Source organism: Anoplophora glabripennis, unplaced genomic scaffold (genome assembly GCF_000390285.2).
Source record: "Anoplophora glabripennis isolate ALB-LARVAE unplaced genomic scaffold, Agla_2.0 scaffold6, whole genome shotgun sequence".
In the NCBI taxonomy this organism is placed as follows: domain Eukaryota; kingdom Metazoa; phylum Arthropoda; class Insecta; order Coleoptera; family Cerambycidae; genus Anoplophora; species Anoplophora glabripennis.
This window is the reverse complement of record NW_019416749.1, coordinates 3,159,670-3,178,234: the sequence shown is the minus strand read 5'-3', so window position 1 is coordinate 3,178,234 and position 18,565 is coordinate 3,159,670. Positions and strand designations below refer to the sequence as shown.

General features: G+C 32.9%; 3 protein-coding genes across 3 annotated transcripts; 2 read left to right on the top strand and 1 right to left on the bottom strand.

Moving 5' to 3' along the window:
• Positions 1 to 565: 565 nt before the first annotated feature.
• On the bottom strand, positions 566 to 1,361 carry LOC108911614 (barrier-to-autointegration factor). The gene is made up of 2 exons (XM_018716594.1): positions 1,103 to 1,361; positions 566 to 924 (listed from the first exon to the last, which is right to left on the bottom strand). Exons 1-2 carry the CDS (start codon positions 1,226 to 1,228, stop codon positions 778 to 780), a joined length of 273 nt encoding a protein of 90 aa, XP_018572110.1. The 5' UTR covers positions 1,229 to 1,361; the 3' UTR covers positions 566 to 777.
• A 378-nt stretch (positions 1,362 to 1,739) lies between these two features.
• On the top strand, positions 1,740 to 3,909 carry LOC108911293 (KIF1-binding protein homolog). Its single transcript, XM_018716200.2, has 2 exons — positions 1,740 to 2,161; positions 2,259 to 3,909. The coding sequence occupies exons 1-2, from the start codon at positions 1,951 to 1,953 to the stop codon at positions 3,833 to 3,835; spliced, it is 1,788 nt and encodes a 595-aa protein (XP_018571716.1). The 5' UTR covers positions 1,740 to 1,950; the 3' UTR covers positions 3,836 to 3,909.
• Positions 3,910 to 4,386: 477 nt separating this feature from the next.
• LOC108911994 (putative ATP-dependent RNA helicase me31b) lies at positions 4,387 to 10,484 on the top strand. The gene is made up of 7 exons (XM_018717093.1): positions 4,387 to 4,551; positions 4,846 to 5,031; positions 5,111 to 5,192; positions 7,224 to 7,392; positions 8,487 to 9,043; positions 9,702 to 9,897; positions 10,154 to 10,484. The coding sequence occupies exons 2-7, from the start codon at positions 4,976 to 4,978 to the stop codon at positions 10,417 to 10,419; spliced, it is 1,326 nt and encodes a 441-aa protein (XP_018572609.1). The 5' UTR covers positions 4,387 to 4,551; positions 4,846 to 4,975; the 3' UTR covers positions 10,420 to 10,484.
• The last annotated feature ends 8,081 nt before the right edge of the window (positions 10,485 to 18,565 follow it).

The window sequence follows — 18,565 nt, the reverse complement described above, 5'->3', positions numbered from 1 at the left end:
TGGTTAATGGTTTTGCTATTGTCATCCCAAGCAATGAAATTAAACACAAACATATTTAAAACAAAAAAGAATATAATGATTTGTAAGATAATTATCTCAATATGTAGTTCTATTATTGCCGAATATCTTCGACATTTTTATAGAGATTGAGATTTTATAAGTAGAAGAGATGTCTTATAATCAGCTTTCTAATTAAATGCCCCTTTAAAGAACAGTTCTATATACAAAAGCATAATAGTAGTAGTAATATTGTCTGTAATTAAATCAAAATTAATTTATTTTTGTAAAAAAACGATCTGTCCAATTAGATGTAATAAGTTTCCTATAATATTCTAATTAATGTTTTACAATCACCTCAAAGATGGCAGGATCACTGTCAATAATAAAGTCCCTAAATATCAATCTGGGGAGTTTAATACAAAGAACAGGTGTTCTGTGGTTTAATACATTACAATTTTACTACTTTTCATCTATGCTACTTTACTCTTTACACCGTCTAGGTAAAAAAAGTACTAAGTAAAATAAATAATAAATAAATACTTCTGGGACACAAGAAACGAAGATATGTACTTAAAAATTAAAAGTTTATTATTAATATTTCAGAACAATTAAAATATATTTACACTATCACATTGCAACATTGATAGTAATTATTACAGTTTAGTGCTCTATATATTTACATTTTGTGAATTTAAGGGTTATTTTATATAAAAATATTAAAAGTAATTCTACAATTTGAATAACGAGGAATATAAAATTAATTCGTTTCGTAATTAATTACAAAAATTCCTCACACCAATCGTTTAAGCATTGCCAGCAATCGGAAGACTGTTTAGAATTTGCTGAACATGTGTCTTTCATCCATTCCTTAAATAGTTCTTGGTTCTTCTTTAGCACCAAAAATTGACCTAACACCACATATGCCTAAAAATAAAGGAATTCTTAACCTGCTGACTTTAAAAATAAAACTAGTAGGGAGATAAGTATATGTTATTTTTTTGTAATAGTATTATCCATATTATTTACACTGTGAAACTTAAATGTAATAAAAACTACACGTCTACTGAAAAAATGGCAAGAAGCCTCAATTTTCTAAACTAACCTTATCGAAGCCTGCAGCTACTAATCTTTCTCCTAAAACTCCACCAACTCCGGCTAGATCCGTTACCGGCTTATCGCCCATGGGTTCTGCTACAAAATTACGGTGCTTTTGTGAGGTACTCGACATTTTTAATTATTTTTATTTTTGGTTATTACTTCTTAACACTTTTAGAACGATATACATATACAAGATTGAGGAACAAAATTAGTAAGCGTCAAAAGCTGACGAATGTGATGAACTGATGAAAAACAAAGGATAGCGTCTATTTTTTAAATTGGTTATTTATTGTGATTTGCCAACATTAAGCAAATATAAGTTCGTTTCTAGGCCAATTTTCAGGAACACACATATAACCAACAGTTTGTTTAGTAGATTAGCGGTCAAATCAGGTCCAAAAATAAAGGAACTAGCAGGTCATTTTTTATGAAGAAAATAATTAAAAAAGTAATTATTATTTACATGAATTTGGCAGCAAATATATGAAAGATTTTTCGATAAAGAATTCAATTTTTTTTTGTTCTAAATTAAACCAGTTAAAGCTTTTTATCATCACATATCGATTTTTATGGACGACATTCGATGTGTTGTGTTTATTTATATTTCTGATGTTTTTCTGTCATTCTGGCACTTTACCAGTTTTGCCCTGTGCAGTGTGCAGTGTTGTAATTGTAAACATTTTTATGCGCATGATGAAGATGAAGAAACCGTAAAAAAATAGAAACACTTCTCATGAGTCCTGGAAGACGAATTAACAACGTAAAGGAAAAGATTAATAAACCAAAACAAACCTTTTAAAAAGGTAACCTCAAACTTATTTCGGAAGATTCTCTTAACCACAAGAATTTAAAATGACTATAACTAAAGAGGCATTCGTGGATTTACAAGAAAAATATACTAAGGTAATGAAATTGCTGGAGGAGGACAGCAAGTTGGATCCAGAAACTGAACCGTTTTTATCAAAGTATTCAGCTCGACAAATACTCATCGGAATGAAAGCTAACATTGAGAATTTAATCAGAAATCAATCTACAGATGGACAGGATAACGTCAAAATAACTGGTAAGTTTTGTGTAACAAGAGCACTTATATAATTAGTAATAAAAGGAATAATCTGTAGGACTTTCCCCTATATTTCTAATGATTTCATAATTTTCAGCGATGTTGGGTGTAATATACTTGTATTTGGGAATGGTTGCTATAGACACAGAGGAAATTTCCACTGGAGAGAGACATTTAGAAAAGTGTAAAGAAACTATAGAAAAACACCAAGAAAAACCTGAAATGATACTGTTAACTCTAAACATGTACAATCAGTTTGGAATATTATGGTCCCAACGGGAACCTGAGAAGTCAAAAGTTTATTTAGAAAAAGCAGAGCAATTGTATCTAAAATACAAGGAGGGATGTGAAACTCCCGTGGATATTAGCGACTTATTTCAAGTAAATATTGAAACTTACGACACCGAGATCGCTTTGAAGAACTTGGAAAAGATTCATACCCTTACATTGTATTATTTGGCACAAATTTATGGCGCTATGAAAGAGGCTTTGAAGAGTTCAATATATTGCCATATTACCCTGCAACGTCAGCTACAAATGAGCGATTACGACCCTATAGACTGGGCTTTAAATGCTGCGACACTTTCTCAATTTTTTATGGAAAAAAATGGATTTAAGCAGGCGAGACACCACTTAGCAGCTAGTTCTTACATTCTCGGGGAATATGAGAAGGAATTGAACACTATAATGGAAAGAAACGAAGCGTTTGATGCCAAAATGGAAACGTTCAAACATAGAAGCGCTGACGTGGCAAGATGTTGGGCAAAATACGGGCTTTTATTGCTGGCGAAGTCTAAAGAACGTCTTCTAAACCACACGGAAGATATCGATATTAATTGTTCCATGTCGTCGGATCTTTCAAAGTTAGAAATAACGCCGGACTCAACTATATCGAGCGAAGACTTAAAACATTTAAATTTTGAAGGAATCGATGTAGCTATGTATGAGAGCCAAGTGACTGATCAGTTTATTTTAACATTGGAAGATGCTCGAAAATTGTTTTTAAATGCTCAACAGTGGGCCAGTAAAGCACATGAATATTACACATTAGATAGTTTGGCTTCGGATTTTATCGAGATTGTTCTTGACCAGACGCAACTTTATTTGAACTTGTTATTTTTTGAGGACAATCCCGAAAACCAAGCAAAATTGCATAAAAGACGAGTGAATTTATTGGAAAATATTCTCGACAAAGTAAATTCGCAGTATTATCTGCAGTATTGCCGTCAGGTTTGGTTCGAGTTGGCTCGCACTTACGCGGACATACTCGACATTAAAGCAGATAAGTTACGTGAGACTAACAGCCGTCCGACGCCTCAAGCACTGTCCAAAATGAATAGTTTAGTTGAGAAAAGCATTTTGCAATACAACAACTTCATTGACTCGTTCAAAGACAAGGTAACGGGGAAGCTGCCTGATAAATTGCCTGAGGATGTCGAGAAACCCTTTCTACAGGCTTACTTCCATATAGCCGCCTTATATGGGCGTTACGTGACGTTGGATAAGCAGGTGCAACTGAGGAATACCGAAGCGAGTCTGGAGTATTACAAATTTGTTTCCGAGTACTGCGAAAAGCACGTCAAAGCTAAAGATTTAGTGTCGATGGAACACGGGATTTGTAAAGAAATGGTCACTCTGCTGCCTATTAAAATTATTAAGCTTAAAGTGTCATAGAGTTGTTTTTTTCTTTGCCAATAGCTTTCTTTGTGATATTATTTAACAATAATATATTTAAAAGTTAACATAGACTCATATAAAGTACCCTATACATTTTTTAAAGCATCTTAAATACTATCATTGTGCTTATACTTATATCTATAATGTTTATAATTTATTTTCCTCTTAATACATTTTTTATTTACATGCACATTACTTTGTAATATTCTGTAAAAAATCTACACATTACATGAAATAAAAATTCTGGCTAGGATCCAAAATTTAAACTAATCTAGTTATTCACTCTATTTTTAATAGGTACAAATATTTGTCCAAAAATATATTGTTTTTCCAGAAAAGAGTGCGAGATATGTAAACTTACTGTTTGTTTTCTTAAACTCTGTCGTCTTAATCGAATGCCATCGATAACTACTTAACAAATTTTTAATGTATGCCCAAAATTTTTTGTAACTTTTGTTACTTTAAATTTCCCGCTTTAAAGGATTTTAAATAATTCCACTAGAGTACACTAGTATATTATTTTACAGTTAGCGCAGCCATTGCTAAAATAAAAATCATTTACTTTGCGGAGAGTAAAGCGTTCATATCAAAGGTATTTATACAAACTATAAGAAATATCTCAAAAAGCTCGATTCAGATATATTTTGGATGAGAAATGTGCGAGTATTTAAAGGAACTAGAAACCGTATATCCTAGAGAGTGTTTAGAAACAGGTAATTTCCTCCTACATTTTTTGTAAATAAGTAGGTATGTGCCTTGACTAAACGACGTAGAAGCGGCCATTTTACTTAACCATTTTTAATCTAGTTTATCCGTCTACATCTCATATTCGTTATACTAATTTATTATATAATTTTAACGTTCGAAGCTTTAATTAAATTGGATAGTATATATCGATACTGATCGACTAAATACGTATTTTTAATTCTGCAATGTTTTTTTTGACGATCTTAAATGAACGTCATTTAAGTAGGTTGTAGACCCCTAAGAGTAGTTGTCTGTTTTAGAATACTAAATCCATTTCCTAAGGGGATTGTGCGTTATAACAAACTTGTCCTACACATTGTAGAAGTTTAGATATTTGGGTTTCATAAACCCTATTTTTGTTACACTCGACTTGTACGGAACAGTGTAATTATGATGACGGATACACTCAGCTCGAATAACCATGTTATGGTCTTACCTAACAAGCTGTAAGTATAAGTAAATCTGCATTTTTCCTCAGTTATTTGTCACTATTTCATTACTTATGAGAGTGGACTTCTTTTTTAGAGACATGGACAACAAAATGGATGACTTGGGATGGAAGTCCAAATTGAAAATTCCCCCGAAAGACAAAAGGATTCAAACAAGCGTAAGTAAATCATTTGTTATTATTTCCCAGGTATTATTGCCACTAACATTCTTGACATATATGGCTTCCTAGTTAGTAACATATATTTTCATGTATTCGTAGATGAAGCATGTGATCTCTTGAAATTAAGTTAATATTTTTATCCAAATTGGGATTATTTTAAATTATAAGCTGTAATTAATTTATGTTGTAAAAAATTGTCAGGAGGGTACTGAAATTGTCAGTTGTGAAGCATCGAAATTATTTGTTTAATAGATATGAAGCGTCATCGAAAGTTAAGCATGGGAGTGTATTCAAAACATAAATAGCAACACATTTACCAAGATAACTGCAATAAAATTGTCATATTTTTATCTTATCTCCATATGAAAACTGCTGAGAATATGAAATATAGAGAAATGGCCTTGAATTCCTTCTTATTCAAACTATTTTTTTATTTATTAAATAAAGGAAAATATAAAAATAAACAATTGCTTTAGTTGTAACATTTAATTATAAATATTATTGGATTTGTTTTTTTTTCAATGAGGGATTTTTGTTTATGTAAAAATAATAGCCTTGAATTGACTCTATGGGGCAAGAATTGTTTTAATTAATTTAGTATTAAAAATTTTGTGAGGCTTTAGAAACATGTTTGATTACCAGAGAGCGGACAATTTGTGTCTTTAACCTGGAACATAGATATGTCATTCATAAACCTAGATACATTATCCATGACGCAGTGGCGTGTCGGATATGCATCGGAAATTTACGTGATAATTCACGAAAATTCCACGGTACATACATTTTTAGGCGTTACAAAATATTTAGAAAATCAGAAATTGTTTACTACATATTTATTAAATGAAGTTCGGTTAAAAATAGTGTCATTCTGTTAATTGGAAATTAGGAGTCAATGTAACGAATATCCTCAGGCGACGCACATGATAGAATAGTCCAACTCACGCTCCATTCATAACAGGGCTGCAGTTTCAATTCTGACCAATAGGAATTCGATAAACGCAACCGATGTCGACAGATAGACTAGAGATGGGCGCGAGTGTCATTTCATTTCTTTAGAACTAAATTAACTTAATTATTTTCTCATTATTTAACCTGTTCACATGATTTATGGATTTTAAATAAAGGGTACAAATCTTAGCGAGGATAATACGATATATTTGCTATACATAATAATTATATTTTGCATAGTTTATACACAATACATTTTTGAACGTGTACACATCTCTACCAAAATTTGACCTATTTGGGTTAAAGACACACATTGTCCGCTCTCTATTGATTACTCAAATTTCATTGTGAAAAGTTAGTTTATTTTAAATCTTTTTTGTCTTGTAATTTTCATACCTAGTCGTTGGATAGACTAGTGATTGGTAATTATGGCATGACGTATTGTTGTGTAGTCATCTTGATTCATATACATAATTTTTCATATTGCACAGAAATTTAACAATGAAGACACACAAATAACTTAAGGTAATACAATTACACTATACAAGTTATTTGGCCATTTATTTTTTGTCGGCCAAGCTCTCTGTTGTCATATCTCATCAGGTGGATTGATTGTTGAGATCTTCAAGGCTGCCATACCACAGAATGTTGAATGTTGTAGATTATAGACTACAAATTTGTGCAGTTCTAAAAGAAAATTTTCTTGCAAATTGCGTATTAAACTTAACATATATAGTGACCTCCAGGAGCAAAATCAAATTTAAAGGTGTAGTTTTAAAAACTTGTTACATTACAAAGGAAAAATAAATTTTAAATTTCATTGACTTATACCCACCGTTATGTTTCGTATCTTTGAATCACCCTGTAAAATCTGGAAACTCGCTAATTTTTGCATGAACATCACCCTTCGGAGGCTTTGGTCTATTTAACAACGGTAGTGGGTTTTTCCATGATGATTTCTTAGGATTCCCCTTCATTTAACACATAAATGAGAGAAAACCAATCTGACTCTTTGTGAAAGCTTTTGTACCGTTAAATTCGACCAACGATTCATTCTTAAAACAAGCGGATTTTATCTAGGATGTAACAGACACCAGAGGAAATGAATTCGAAGAATTCTGTTTGAAACGAGAACTGTTGATGGGAATCTTTGAAAAGGGCTGGGAGAAACCATCACCCATTCAAGAAGCCGCTATTCCCATCGCTCTATCCGGGAAAGACGTACTTGCCAGAGCAAAAAATGGAACAGGTATTTATTTTTTTAATGATATTTTTTTGAACTCCTTTAAATTCTGTATTCGATATTTTCGCATATTAGTAGACTTGACCCAAGGCTCAGTGTTGGGTTGGGGGGACAAATATGCAAAACAAGTAACTTGTGTGTTTAAAACTTGCTGCATTTCTTAAATAAATGCAACTCTAAACACTCACATACATTGTTTTAATTTTTTTATAATATTTTATGCCATTAATTATGTTCGTGGTAATTAAACAAATTAGTTTTAATTATGCTCAGTTAATTGCTAATTTAGAATTCAAATTTCTTGAGCCCTTAAAAATCGGATTGTACTCATGCTTAATTTATGTGTTTGGAAATGGATGGGCCATACTTCAAGGGTAGGTTATTTGAGTTGGAGAATAACTGGTTATCATCCTGGTAGCTTAGTACAATGTTGTTTCCCAAAAAATCAAATATTATAGTGGCATTAACTTCCTTTAGATATTTCAATGAAAAGGATTAGATTTCTGTTATTTACAGTCCAATTGAAGAAAATTCTTCAGCCTTTAAATATTGCGTAATTTGTTTGATATGACAATTAAAATTATTTCTTTTCAAATGAAATCCAACATGACATCTATAGAACATTTATTTTCTGCAAAGTTTTGTTTAAAAGGAACTACTCCGGTAAAAAGAACAGAAAATTACATTAAAATGGTTCAAAAGTTTTTTCACTTTAAAATTAACGTTTTTATTTTTTTTTAATAAATTTGAAATGAATAAGTAGGTAATTTTATTTTTGTGTACAATATTGCTAACCGTTAAATTCTGCACTACTTCGTGCAAACAAACTATTCACTATCTCTAATAGTTTCTGAGATACTTGTGATTACCATTAAAACTAGTTCACCCTGTATATATACAAGTATGACTGCTTAAAAGTTGAGACACCAAGTGGAAAAATTTTTATGAAAATTTTGTTTTCTAAAAATAATGAGTGTCACACTTCGCTATAAAAATATGTTGAATTTTGCGAGTCATCACTGTAACGCCAATTCGTTTTCAAATGAAGTAATTCATACTAAAATTATTTCAATGTGAGTGTATAAAACCTTTGCTAACAGGTAAGACTGGAGCTTATTCAATCCCTGTACTGGAACAGATCGACCCGAAAAAAGACTGCATACAGGCGCTGATAATAGTGCCAACGAGAGAGCTGGCCCTGCAAACGTCGCAGATATGCATCGAGTTGGCCAAGCACCTGGAGGTGCGCGTGATGGTGACCACCGGCGGTACGAACCTAAGAGACGACATAATGCGTATATACCAGAAGGTCCAGGTGATAATAGCCACCCCGGGCCGTATACTCGACCTTATGGAGAAGGGTGTGGCCGTGATGGACCAGTGTAAGATCCTTGTCCTGGACGAGGCCGACAAGCTGCTGTCGCAGGACTTCAAGGGCATGCTGGATACAGTCATTAAGAATTTACCTCAGGAGAGGCAGATACTTCTATTCTCAGCCACATTCCCATTGACCGTTGAGCAGTTCATGAGAAAGCACCTGCGCGACCCCTACGAGATCAACCTCATGGAGGAACTAACGTTGAAGGGCGTCACACAATATTACGCGTTCGTCCAGGAGAGACAGAAAGTACATTGTTTAAATACTCTATTTTCAAAGGTAAGTTAGAGAAAATATTTTTTCATTTGCAGATTGTTGTTCGTGGAGAATGGAGCAATTTCGAGCATATTTACAGTTTTTTTTTCTCTTCTCTAAAAAGTAGATCAATCGTCTGAACTTAGTTTTTATTGTACGGTATCTATATGTCGTATGAGTGTAAACCGATTTGGACTTTTACACAAGTCAAACAAAAAGTAGCCTAAACATCTCGACCTCGATATTTCAATATTTTGCTCCAATGTATACAGGATGATTTTCAAAATATGTGATTTTTGTAGTGTTAAATACATTTATTTGAAAATTTGTAATTTTTGTAAAGCGTTTCTCAAATTTTTGCGTAGAATCCTGTAGAACTTCTGAAATATAGATAAAAGTAGTTCCAAGCTTCTTGTGCTCGATTTTCGAGAAAAATTTAATTTCCATATTTCACTACGAGATTACAGGACATTTTTTTATAATTGTTGCAAGCCGATTTTGTCATTTTTGAGATATTTTTATAAGACATAGTCAAAAAGTAGTTCAAACGTCTCGGGCTCAATATTTGAGAAAAATTGAACAGGGAAAACTGCATTTCAATTTGATGTTGATTAATTTAAAAGTAATGAAATGTTTCGTTTACCTAAATAAAAAAATAATTAACTATTTTCTAACCTTCCAGTTACAAATCAACCAAAGTATTATTTTCTGCAATTCGACACAAAGGGTGGAGTTGTTGGCCAAAAAGATCACTGAGCTCGGCTATTGCTGTTACTATATCCATGCAAAGATGGCACAGGCCCATCGCAACAGAGTTTTCCATGACTTCAGGGCCGGCCTGTGTAGGAATCTAGTCTGTTCAGATTTATTCACAAGAGGTAAGTGGAGTTTTGCTTGTTAAATTTTGAAAAATATGATTCTAGACAGTAATTTTTTCAGAGATTTGAGATATCCTATTTCTGATTGAAAATCAGAAGTGGGATAATTACAATTTGTTAATTGATTGGATGTTTTAGTTGTTAAATACCACAGTTAATCAAATTCCATGCCAAAGTTCAAATTTAAAGAACTTCTCAAAATTTTCAGTTTTATCACTGAAGAAGTAGGTAGAACTGAGCTGTTATCTTTTATCAGGTATTGACGTGCAAGCAGTGAACGTCGTGATCAACTTCGACTTCCCCAAAATGGCAGAGACGTACCTCCATCGCATCGGCAGGTCCGGAAGGTTCGGTCACTTGGGTATCGCCATCAACTTGATCACGTATGATGATAGGTTCACCCTGCACCGCATCGAGCAGGAGTTGGGCACGGAGATCAAACCAATCCCAAAGGTCATCGACCCTAAACTGTACGTTTCCAAGAGCGGTGACGAAGAGGAATTGGAGGAAGTAGCAAAGTAACGTGCGCAAGCTTAACACAAAGCAAAAGACTCGTGTATATAGATTTAAAAAAAAGATGAACTTAACGTATTTTTATTTGATTATTGAAGAAGATATTTTCCGTTTATAACTTTTTATACACAAAAAATATGAAACTTGGGATTTATCGTCGTGCCGTCTCGCGGAATTCAAACGATGAATGAAATGGCTCAGTTCGCGCCAGGCGGTACAGTTTTTATCCGCCGTTGGCCCTCCGCCGGTGTCATCACAAATTTCGTATGAATGCGGTGCGACTTTGTTTCCATCCAAGGGCTCGATCTCATGAGCAGTTTTCCCGTATAATCCTTGTTTGCCGATGCCTCGTCTGTGATAAAAATTCAAAAGATTCCCGGTTAAACGCCCGAGAGCGGTTAGCTTGGAAACAATTGGTAGTCATTCTGATTAAATAAAGCATCCTGTTGAAGGAAAACATCCCATCGGATCTTTTAAATTCGCATCCATTGTTACCCGTGCGATTTTAAACCTCAGGATCGGAATCCGTCTTGCCGCATTCATTTTTCTCTTCTGCGATCGTCGTCCATCGAAAAGTAATACCTGAATCTCCGTTCGATGGACGACGATTGTAGGCGGTCGCTACATAGGAGGGTCGGAAGCGGATCTCAAACAGTGAACTTTTTTTAACGCGAACTTTAGTGTTAACGGAGGAAATGGACTCCTGGAAGTGCTATGGTGAAAGTGACTCGAGGTTTCTGGGTGACGAGATGAGCACTAAGTGCGTACTCGTTTTCTCGAGGAGATTCTTTGTCGCAGCTGATTCGTTAGAGCTACCTCGCTGACGACTTTGTAGTGTCCGTCGCATATTGAAAGGCAATCATAATTTTTTTATGTAATTTAGTAAAACGGGCGCGACGGACTCGTTTCTTGTTGCGATTTTCAGGGGATGTTCAAAATTCGTATGCAGAGCAACAAGTTTTGATTTTTTGCGAAATTTTTAACATTTCACAAGAATTGTAAGATTTTTCATTTTTGTACTAGGGGGGCTCATTATTTATATCGATCAGAGATTTATATCGCCGGTTGTATGTTAAAATCGCTCTTTCATTTGTCATTATTATTTATTTTTGGTGGGTAACAAATTTTCACATACATCCGACGAGATTATTTTGTTATAAAAAAAATAAAAAAAAACGTGGAGGGCTTTTCTATTGTTTGCAAAACTTTTTCGGTTGAGTTACGTAGAACGTGCAATAAACAGGCTGTAAACCAGATATACTTATTAGTTTTTTTTTTAATATTTAATATTAATTGTGAACGATTATCAATTTAATGTAATTTAAGAGTTTATTGAAATTTCTTTAAAAAATAAATCCACCTCTCCACAACAAATGTTTTATTTTATTATTATACGGGGTAATTTATGTATTTCGTGAAATATAGACAAAAAGTAGTTCTAATGTCTCGTTTTGGAAATCCCAGAAAAATTGCATGTAGATACTTGCATTCAATATATACTGGACCGTTTTTGTTTTTGTAATGTTGAATAGCTTTTATTTGAAAATTTGTAATTTTTGTAGAACTTTTCCAATTTTTTTTTTAAGCCAGACATATTTTTCTATAACTAGTTCTTCAGTGTTCTTGTAGAATTGTAAGAACGATGAATCAGTAGATTGATAAACTTTTGGAATGTTCTTATAACAGTTTTTAAAAAGTATGTTAAGTATGTATATCATTATACAGGTCTGGTCATATTTTTATTTCCGATACGAATTTACTAACGATACGATTTACTAACTAGTAAATTATATAACTATTTCACCGGTCCCCCCTAATAATTCTGACTCCGCCCCCATATCATTTGTATAACTATGCCATCGATATGAGGGAATAAAAAAGCACCATAAGAAGTGTGCAAAGCTTGCGGTTCTAAGCTCTCCTTAACTATCAGTTTATTGTGTCTTGCATTAGGAATTTGGGAACAACGTACGTCTAAGATACGTACATACGGAAGATAGAATACTGGACAATAATTACGTTTTTGATTTATTGCGATGGCATAAAGAGTATAAGCCACGGCCTGGAATTGACAGCAATGTTGCCATACGCACAGTAATTACCCTATTTGTACGATATTTTTTTACAAGAGGGATAAGAGGTTTTGAAACCATACCAAAGTATTCCAACTTTATTACAAATTATTTATAACCTTTAGTAAAAACTAAAACGGTATTCTAAAATAAAATGAGTGGTAATTCTTAAGCAAAATAATGAATTATTTTCAAATGCCTATTAAATAAAGCTTATTATTAATTAATAAGGTGTTCAAACAAACCACCTGCTTGAGCTTCATAATACCCTAATCTGTCGTAATATTCTCGATGAACATTTTGACAAAATTTCAGGAGTAACTGATCTTAAATAGCATTAAATGACCCCATAAAAAGAAGTCGCAGGGTGTCAGATCTGGAGATCGAGGAGGCCAAGGTATTATACCTCTTGTGGAAATACGCTTTTCAGGAAAAGTTTGTTCTAAATAATCTTCAACTGGCCTTGTGTCGTGTGCAGGACATCTCCATCTTACTGAAACCAAATTTCCTCAAATTTTACATCCAAGTTTCGTACAGCTGGTACAACACTATTTTCTAATAAATGTAAATATCTCGGCGTATTTAAGTTACCATCAATAAAAAATGGGTCCCACATAAGGTTACCAGATCTATTCGAGTCAAATAGTCAAATTGTTTTCGAAGAAATCGAGGACCCAATTACGAAATATATACTTTGTGACCCGGGGAAATGGATCTAAAAAAAAAAATAGTCAAAAAAAAACAAAAATGATGTTGAAAAAAATCACGATTTTCTCATAACAAACAAAACCCGGAGAAATGACCCGGAGCCCGAAGATGTACCATCAAAACCCGAAAACTCCGGAGATCTGGCAAGCCTAGTCCTACAATATTATCGCCTAAAATTTTTACGGACCATGAACAAAAACGACATGCTTCCCCTCCACTATTTCGGGATATGTGGGTGTGGGACACTAGCGCCCTCTAATTTGCTAAGATATTGGTTTACATGGAGTTCGGATCCTTATGTAGTTTGTATGATGGAATCCTCGAATTTAGAATGAGAACTTCAGTATTAGTTGTCGCTCTGTTTACAAATTTGGATCCCGTTTTATGACGCAAATTAAAGTTTTGAGAGTCTAGTAATGAAGTTGCGCTTATAACAAATTTCTCGCGCGTTTTTTTTATACGCTACTTACATCAGCGCTACCTTTACGTGACCCAAGAATTGTCTCACTTTTTAACATAGAGTTCACTCTTTGTATGTACTCCATAGATGTCGCCATGGATAAGAATTTAAGAAACTCAAAATTACAGTTGGTTATGCTACTGACTGAAAGGCAATCTGTAAATAATTTTTTGGTCTCCCTGTCATCTATTAACCAATTTCCTAAATATTATAACGCGTCTAGTTGTAAAAGTATAGAAATTAATATTTATTTTCTACAACCTATAGCTTAGAATACCGTCGAATAGATAGCAGAAAATTAGAAATTCGAAATATGGAACTTTTGCAATTTCTTTACTTTTATCGAGAAAATGAGAAAATATATTTGAATTTTTGCCTAAAAATCTTAAGAAAAGTATTCAAAATTTTGGTATATGGTAATTTTTTTAAATTTGTAGTTTAAAGGAAACATTCTATTTTAGCGATGAAAATGATTTACATAAGAGTTAGATATAATATTTGAATAATTACATATAACTATTTTAAAAAAGTAAATACATTGAATATGAGGTTTCAATTACAATGTGTCCATTCTTTATGAAACTTGCGCAAACATTTCTTCCAGCATGTGATCTTTTACTATTATTTTACTTTTACCTACCTAGTGGTTATACACCTAGACCTAGAACCATACTCAACTAACTGTTAAATTTCAACGAAATTTTCCATTTTGCACTTCTGCAGTAAAGTGGACGGTAAAACGGCGGTGATATTGCCGTGTAGCGGAGAGAGGCCCTCTTTAAACGTGGACAGTGGTGTGTGCTGCAAATATTTCAGAGAAAGATAGTAAATATGTGTCAATTAGATCGTTTTCCATATTATGTATTTTAATTTGCATTTTCAAAAGATTTAATTAAAATATGTAACCACACAATTTGTTATTTTTTGTTTTTGATCATTTTTTAACCACCATGTCTGCCTATCAGTGCGTCGTCTTCTATTTCGAGGAATTCTAATAAACCATGAAAAACAAAACTAAATAATGGACGACCCTATTTAAAAAATAATATTAATTGTTGATACTAAGTACCTAATATTTTCTAAAAACTCCACTTGAGATACACGCAGCCAATCAAGGTAGATAAAAAAAAAACATTTCGTACACATACAGGTTCGGAAAGTCCCCATGGTACATCCGACAAGGACGGTTGCATTGAAGACGTTTCAGATTACGAAACGTCGTCACTATAGCCATCCTTGTCTATCGCACGGATTTCTTTACTTTACTTTGTCGCTCTCATGTAAAGGCAGATGGACCATGTGGATTTTCCAGCCCTGTATATGAGAAAATGCCATTTTCTCTCTACTAAACGAAAATTAAAGTATGAATTTTATGATTTTCTTAATTAATATGCTAAACTGATTACATTTGCATGAATTTCGGCAATATTTAACAAAAGCTAAATCAAATATATTTTTAAAAATGTCTACAAACAATTAATAAAAACACAAATATGTGGAAATGTGAGTGTTATAGTCATAGATTTAGTAGTACACTATATTAGATTTATGGTTATAGTAAATATATAAACACAGGTCCATTTGATATATGATTAGATTTGTAACAACTTTTCTATAAACACAGCGATCTTCCACAATAAAGTATATTTTTATAAGCAATTTTCTTTCTATGTTGCTCACAAAATATGAAACCATATACACAGGGAGTAATTAAAGTGTTTGGAGAATGGGGTACTTTCCAACTTTTTAACAGCATCACAAAATGAAAATAAAAATAAATAAATAAAAAAATGTCTTAAAAAAATAAAATATACGTTGTGATGTCATTAAGCCGGAATTTCAAATACAGTATTTTTATGAATTATTCCTCGAGAGTTGCCAGATTCATCCTAACTAAAATTACGGACATAAACAAGGATAATAACTAGGATATGTTATAACAAGATAAGTCATCACACGAATAAAGCGCCATAATCACTGAGCTTCAAGTAGACGACATTAAATTAGTTCTAGAAAAAGAATGATATAGTCTTGTCCACCTAAAAAGGAACATTTGCTATTTTGTGATAAGTTAGTTACGTTATTTTGGAAAGAGTAGCGAAATCTGTTCCAAAACCGTTATTGGCACTATTTAACTACGAAAAAAATATTCCTTACATTTGTGAATAAAAAGTAATAATTTATTTTATTCTCGCTTTGATTACTTGGGAGGGTTTATTAAAGTTGCGAAAAACAATAATTATTAAGTAAATAAAGAAGAATATTTTATTGAACTAATATACAGGATGATTCAGAACTTATCCAAAAAAAATCAAAAAGGGCAGTTCGAAAATGATTTAAAAAACTTCTGTACGGCACTGGAAACTGGTCCACTGTAAAACCTGACCTCGCACAATGCGACCGGCATGGCGGTGTGATAAAAACGGACAAAAACTTTCGCAAGGAAAGAAATATGTAAATAGAATTTTATCGCACTTATTTTATATCGGCAAAAAAAAAATTATCCACCAACGTGTAAACACATTTGGGTCCGTCTCTCAGTTTCTACGACCTAACACAAATGTTGTCTTGCTTCACCATATCACAAATGCTTCACTATAAATTAAAACGATATCCATGAACTCCGAGTTGCTATACACGCAAACCATTTTTGACACTAACTACCCATTTTTGACACTAACTACTAAAAAAACTATTAAACAAATAACAGGTAAATACTATTGCAACGACGATTGCAAAATCCGATTTCAGTATTCGGAGTCGCTGAGACCACGTGGCTCTCCACGCGCATTGCGAATGACTCTAGAGACTACAGTTATCCAGCTATGTAGTCGTTGAATGTACTATAACTTCAATAATTTTTTTCTCGGAAACTATAAGGATTTTACAAAATTTTTTTTTACGATATTGACTCCATTTCTCATGCCGTATCTATTCCCAAATATTTTTGGATAAGTTCTGAATCACCCTGTATACATAATGTGATTATTGAAATTAATATTTAAAATCCGAACTCGGTTACTTTGAATTTTATGAAATTCATAGTTCCCGGCGACGCGGCGAGGCACGCCTCTGGACGGGCGGTAGGTGGGGAGATCGGGAAGAATGTAATTTTGCCAGGACGAGTCCCTTAAGGTTTGCGGTCTTCCCTTTTTGCAAACAGTCCAGTAGCGGCCACATCCTCAGAATGTGAATGATATTGCTGGAGGAATTCTAATCTCCTACCTCGTCGCTTGCAGTTAAAATCGAATTCCTTCCTGGAGGTATGCTTTGGAAAAGGAACAAATGGCGTAGTTGTGTTTACGGCGGGACTAGCGCGTTGTTTTATGAGATTAGAAGGTTGGTCTTCGGTGAGCGTCAGAATACGCTGTTATGAAATGAACATGGGTCGCATCACTCTAATTATTATAACCAAGAACTTGATGTTACACGTTTTGAAATTGTCTTAGTTGCTGGGTACGGAATGTATTTACTTATTTTAAACGGTTTTTATTTCTAACGATAAAACGTCACTTTCATATACCTACAAGCATAAACTTATACAATACCTACTTAAATATATTAACTAACTAAACTGCAAATAAAAAAAAAAATGGCTTTTGTAAATAAACAAATAATTTATATGAAACTAGTTTTGAATATATTCAGTAGGTAAGTTCAAAATCTGTGTTCATAAGTAACCTGTTTAGATTTTAGATTAATTTTAAACATTTATGTCTATGCCACACAATACTTATGCGATCTTGTCTAATTTTTCCTACATCCCCTCAAATGATTCTGAATACCGTTTTTCTCACCTTTTCCCAATTGACTCGGTTTTAAGTTTATTTTTCCCATAAGGGGGAAATTTCCCAAGATTTGGTATTACTCATTGCTAGCTACATAAAAATGTAAAATATTAGATTTCTAAAAAAAGGAAAATATATAGAAAAAAACAGTGTGAATATAAATATCTAAAAAATAAATGTGAATGCTAGATTTTCATTAAAAAAAACTTGTATTTTGTTTTTGTAAAGTAAGCAATTGAATTATGTAAATATCATAACTGATTATTATTATTAATTAATTAAAAATAATTGACTATTTTAATAATTTAATCATGCGTTGTATTCGTTAAAATGTCACACGAAAATTGCGAATAAAATTAAAAATAAAAAGTGACATTTTGAAGTCGCTTCATTGAAATCAAAATGTAAAAAACACATGCCATCAATGCCGATTTGTTATTGCTGTGACGTTAACGTAATTCATTTAGATATTATTATTTTTCTGTTAATATGTATTCTTTCTCACCAGAAACAATCATGAAACAATCTCAAATAAAATGTGGAAATAAAAATATTACTTTGTAGCTGCTGTTTTTTTACGTGATAAGTCTTTGTCAAGGGTGATAATAGAATAGCAAGAATACAGGATGTTTCTCTGAATGATTACATTACTTACAATTTCAATATACAAGGTACCTATATGTTTTGTATTAATTATTACGCTTAGACATATCATTTTTTGTTTTGGATAATTACACAGGCACTAAAAAAAAATACAAACTCAAGAGACCTACATATCATTTACGAGGGAATTCGATGCGTTGAATACGATCCTGTAGTCGAAATTTATGACTTACCGATGAATTTCGGAGAAAAGTGAAATTTTTGGGTGAAAATTGGTCCAAATATAGGTCAATTTTTTTTTCCAAATTTTGTCCAAATAAATCATTTTCGTAGTATTTTGAGACACTGAACAAGATGCCATTAGTAAAATTTACCCATGACCTCGATATTTCTCAGAAAATTCTCTATTTGAGTGAAAACCAGCCCAAATATGGGACAAAACTGATTTTTTTCTGAATTTTGTCCAAATATATCATTTATGTTGTATTTTGAGGTGGTGAGTTTGGACTTTCTTTCGCGTGCTT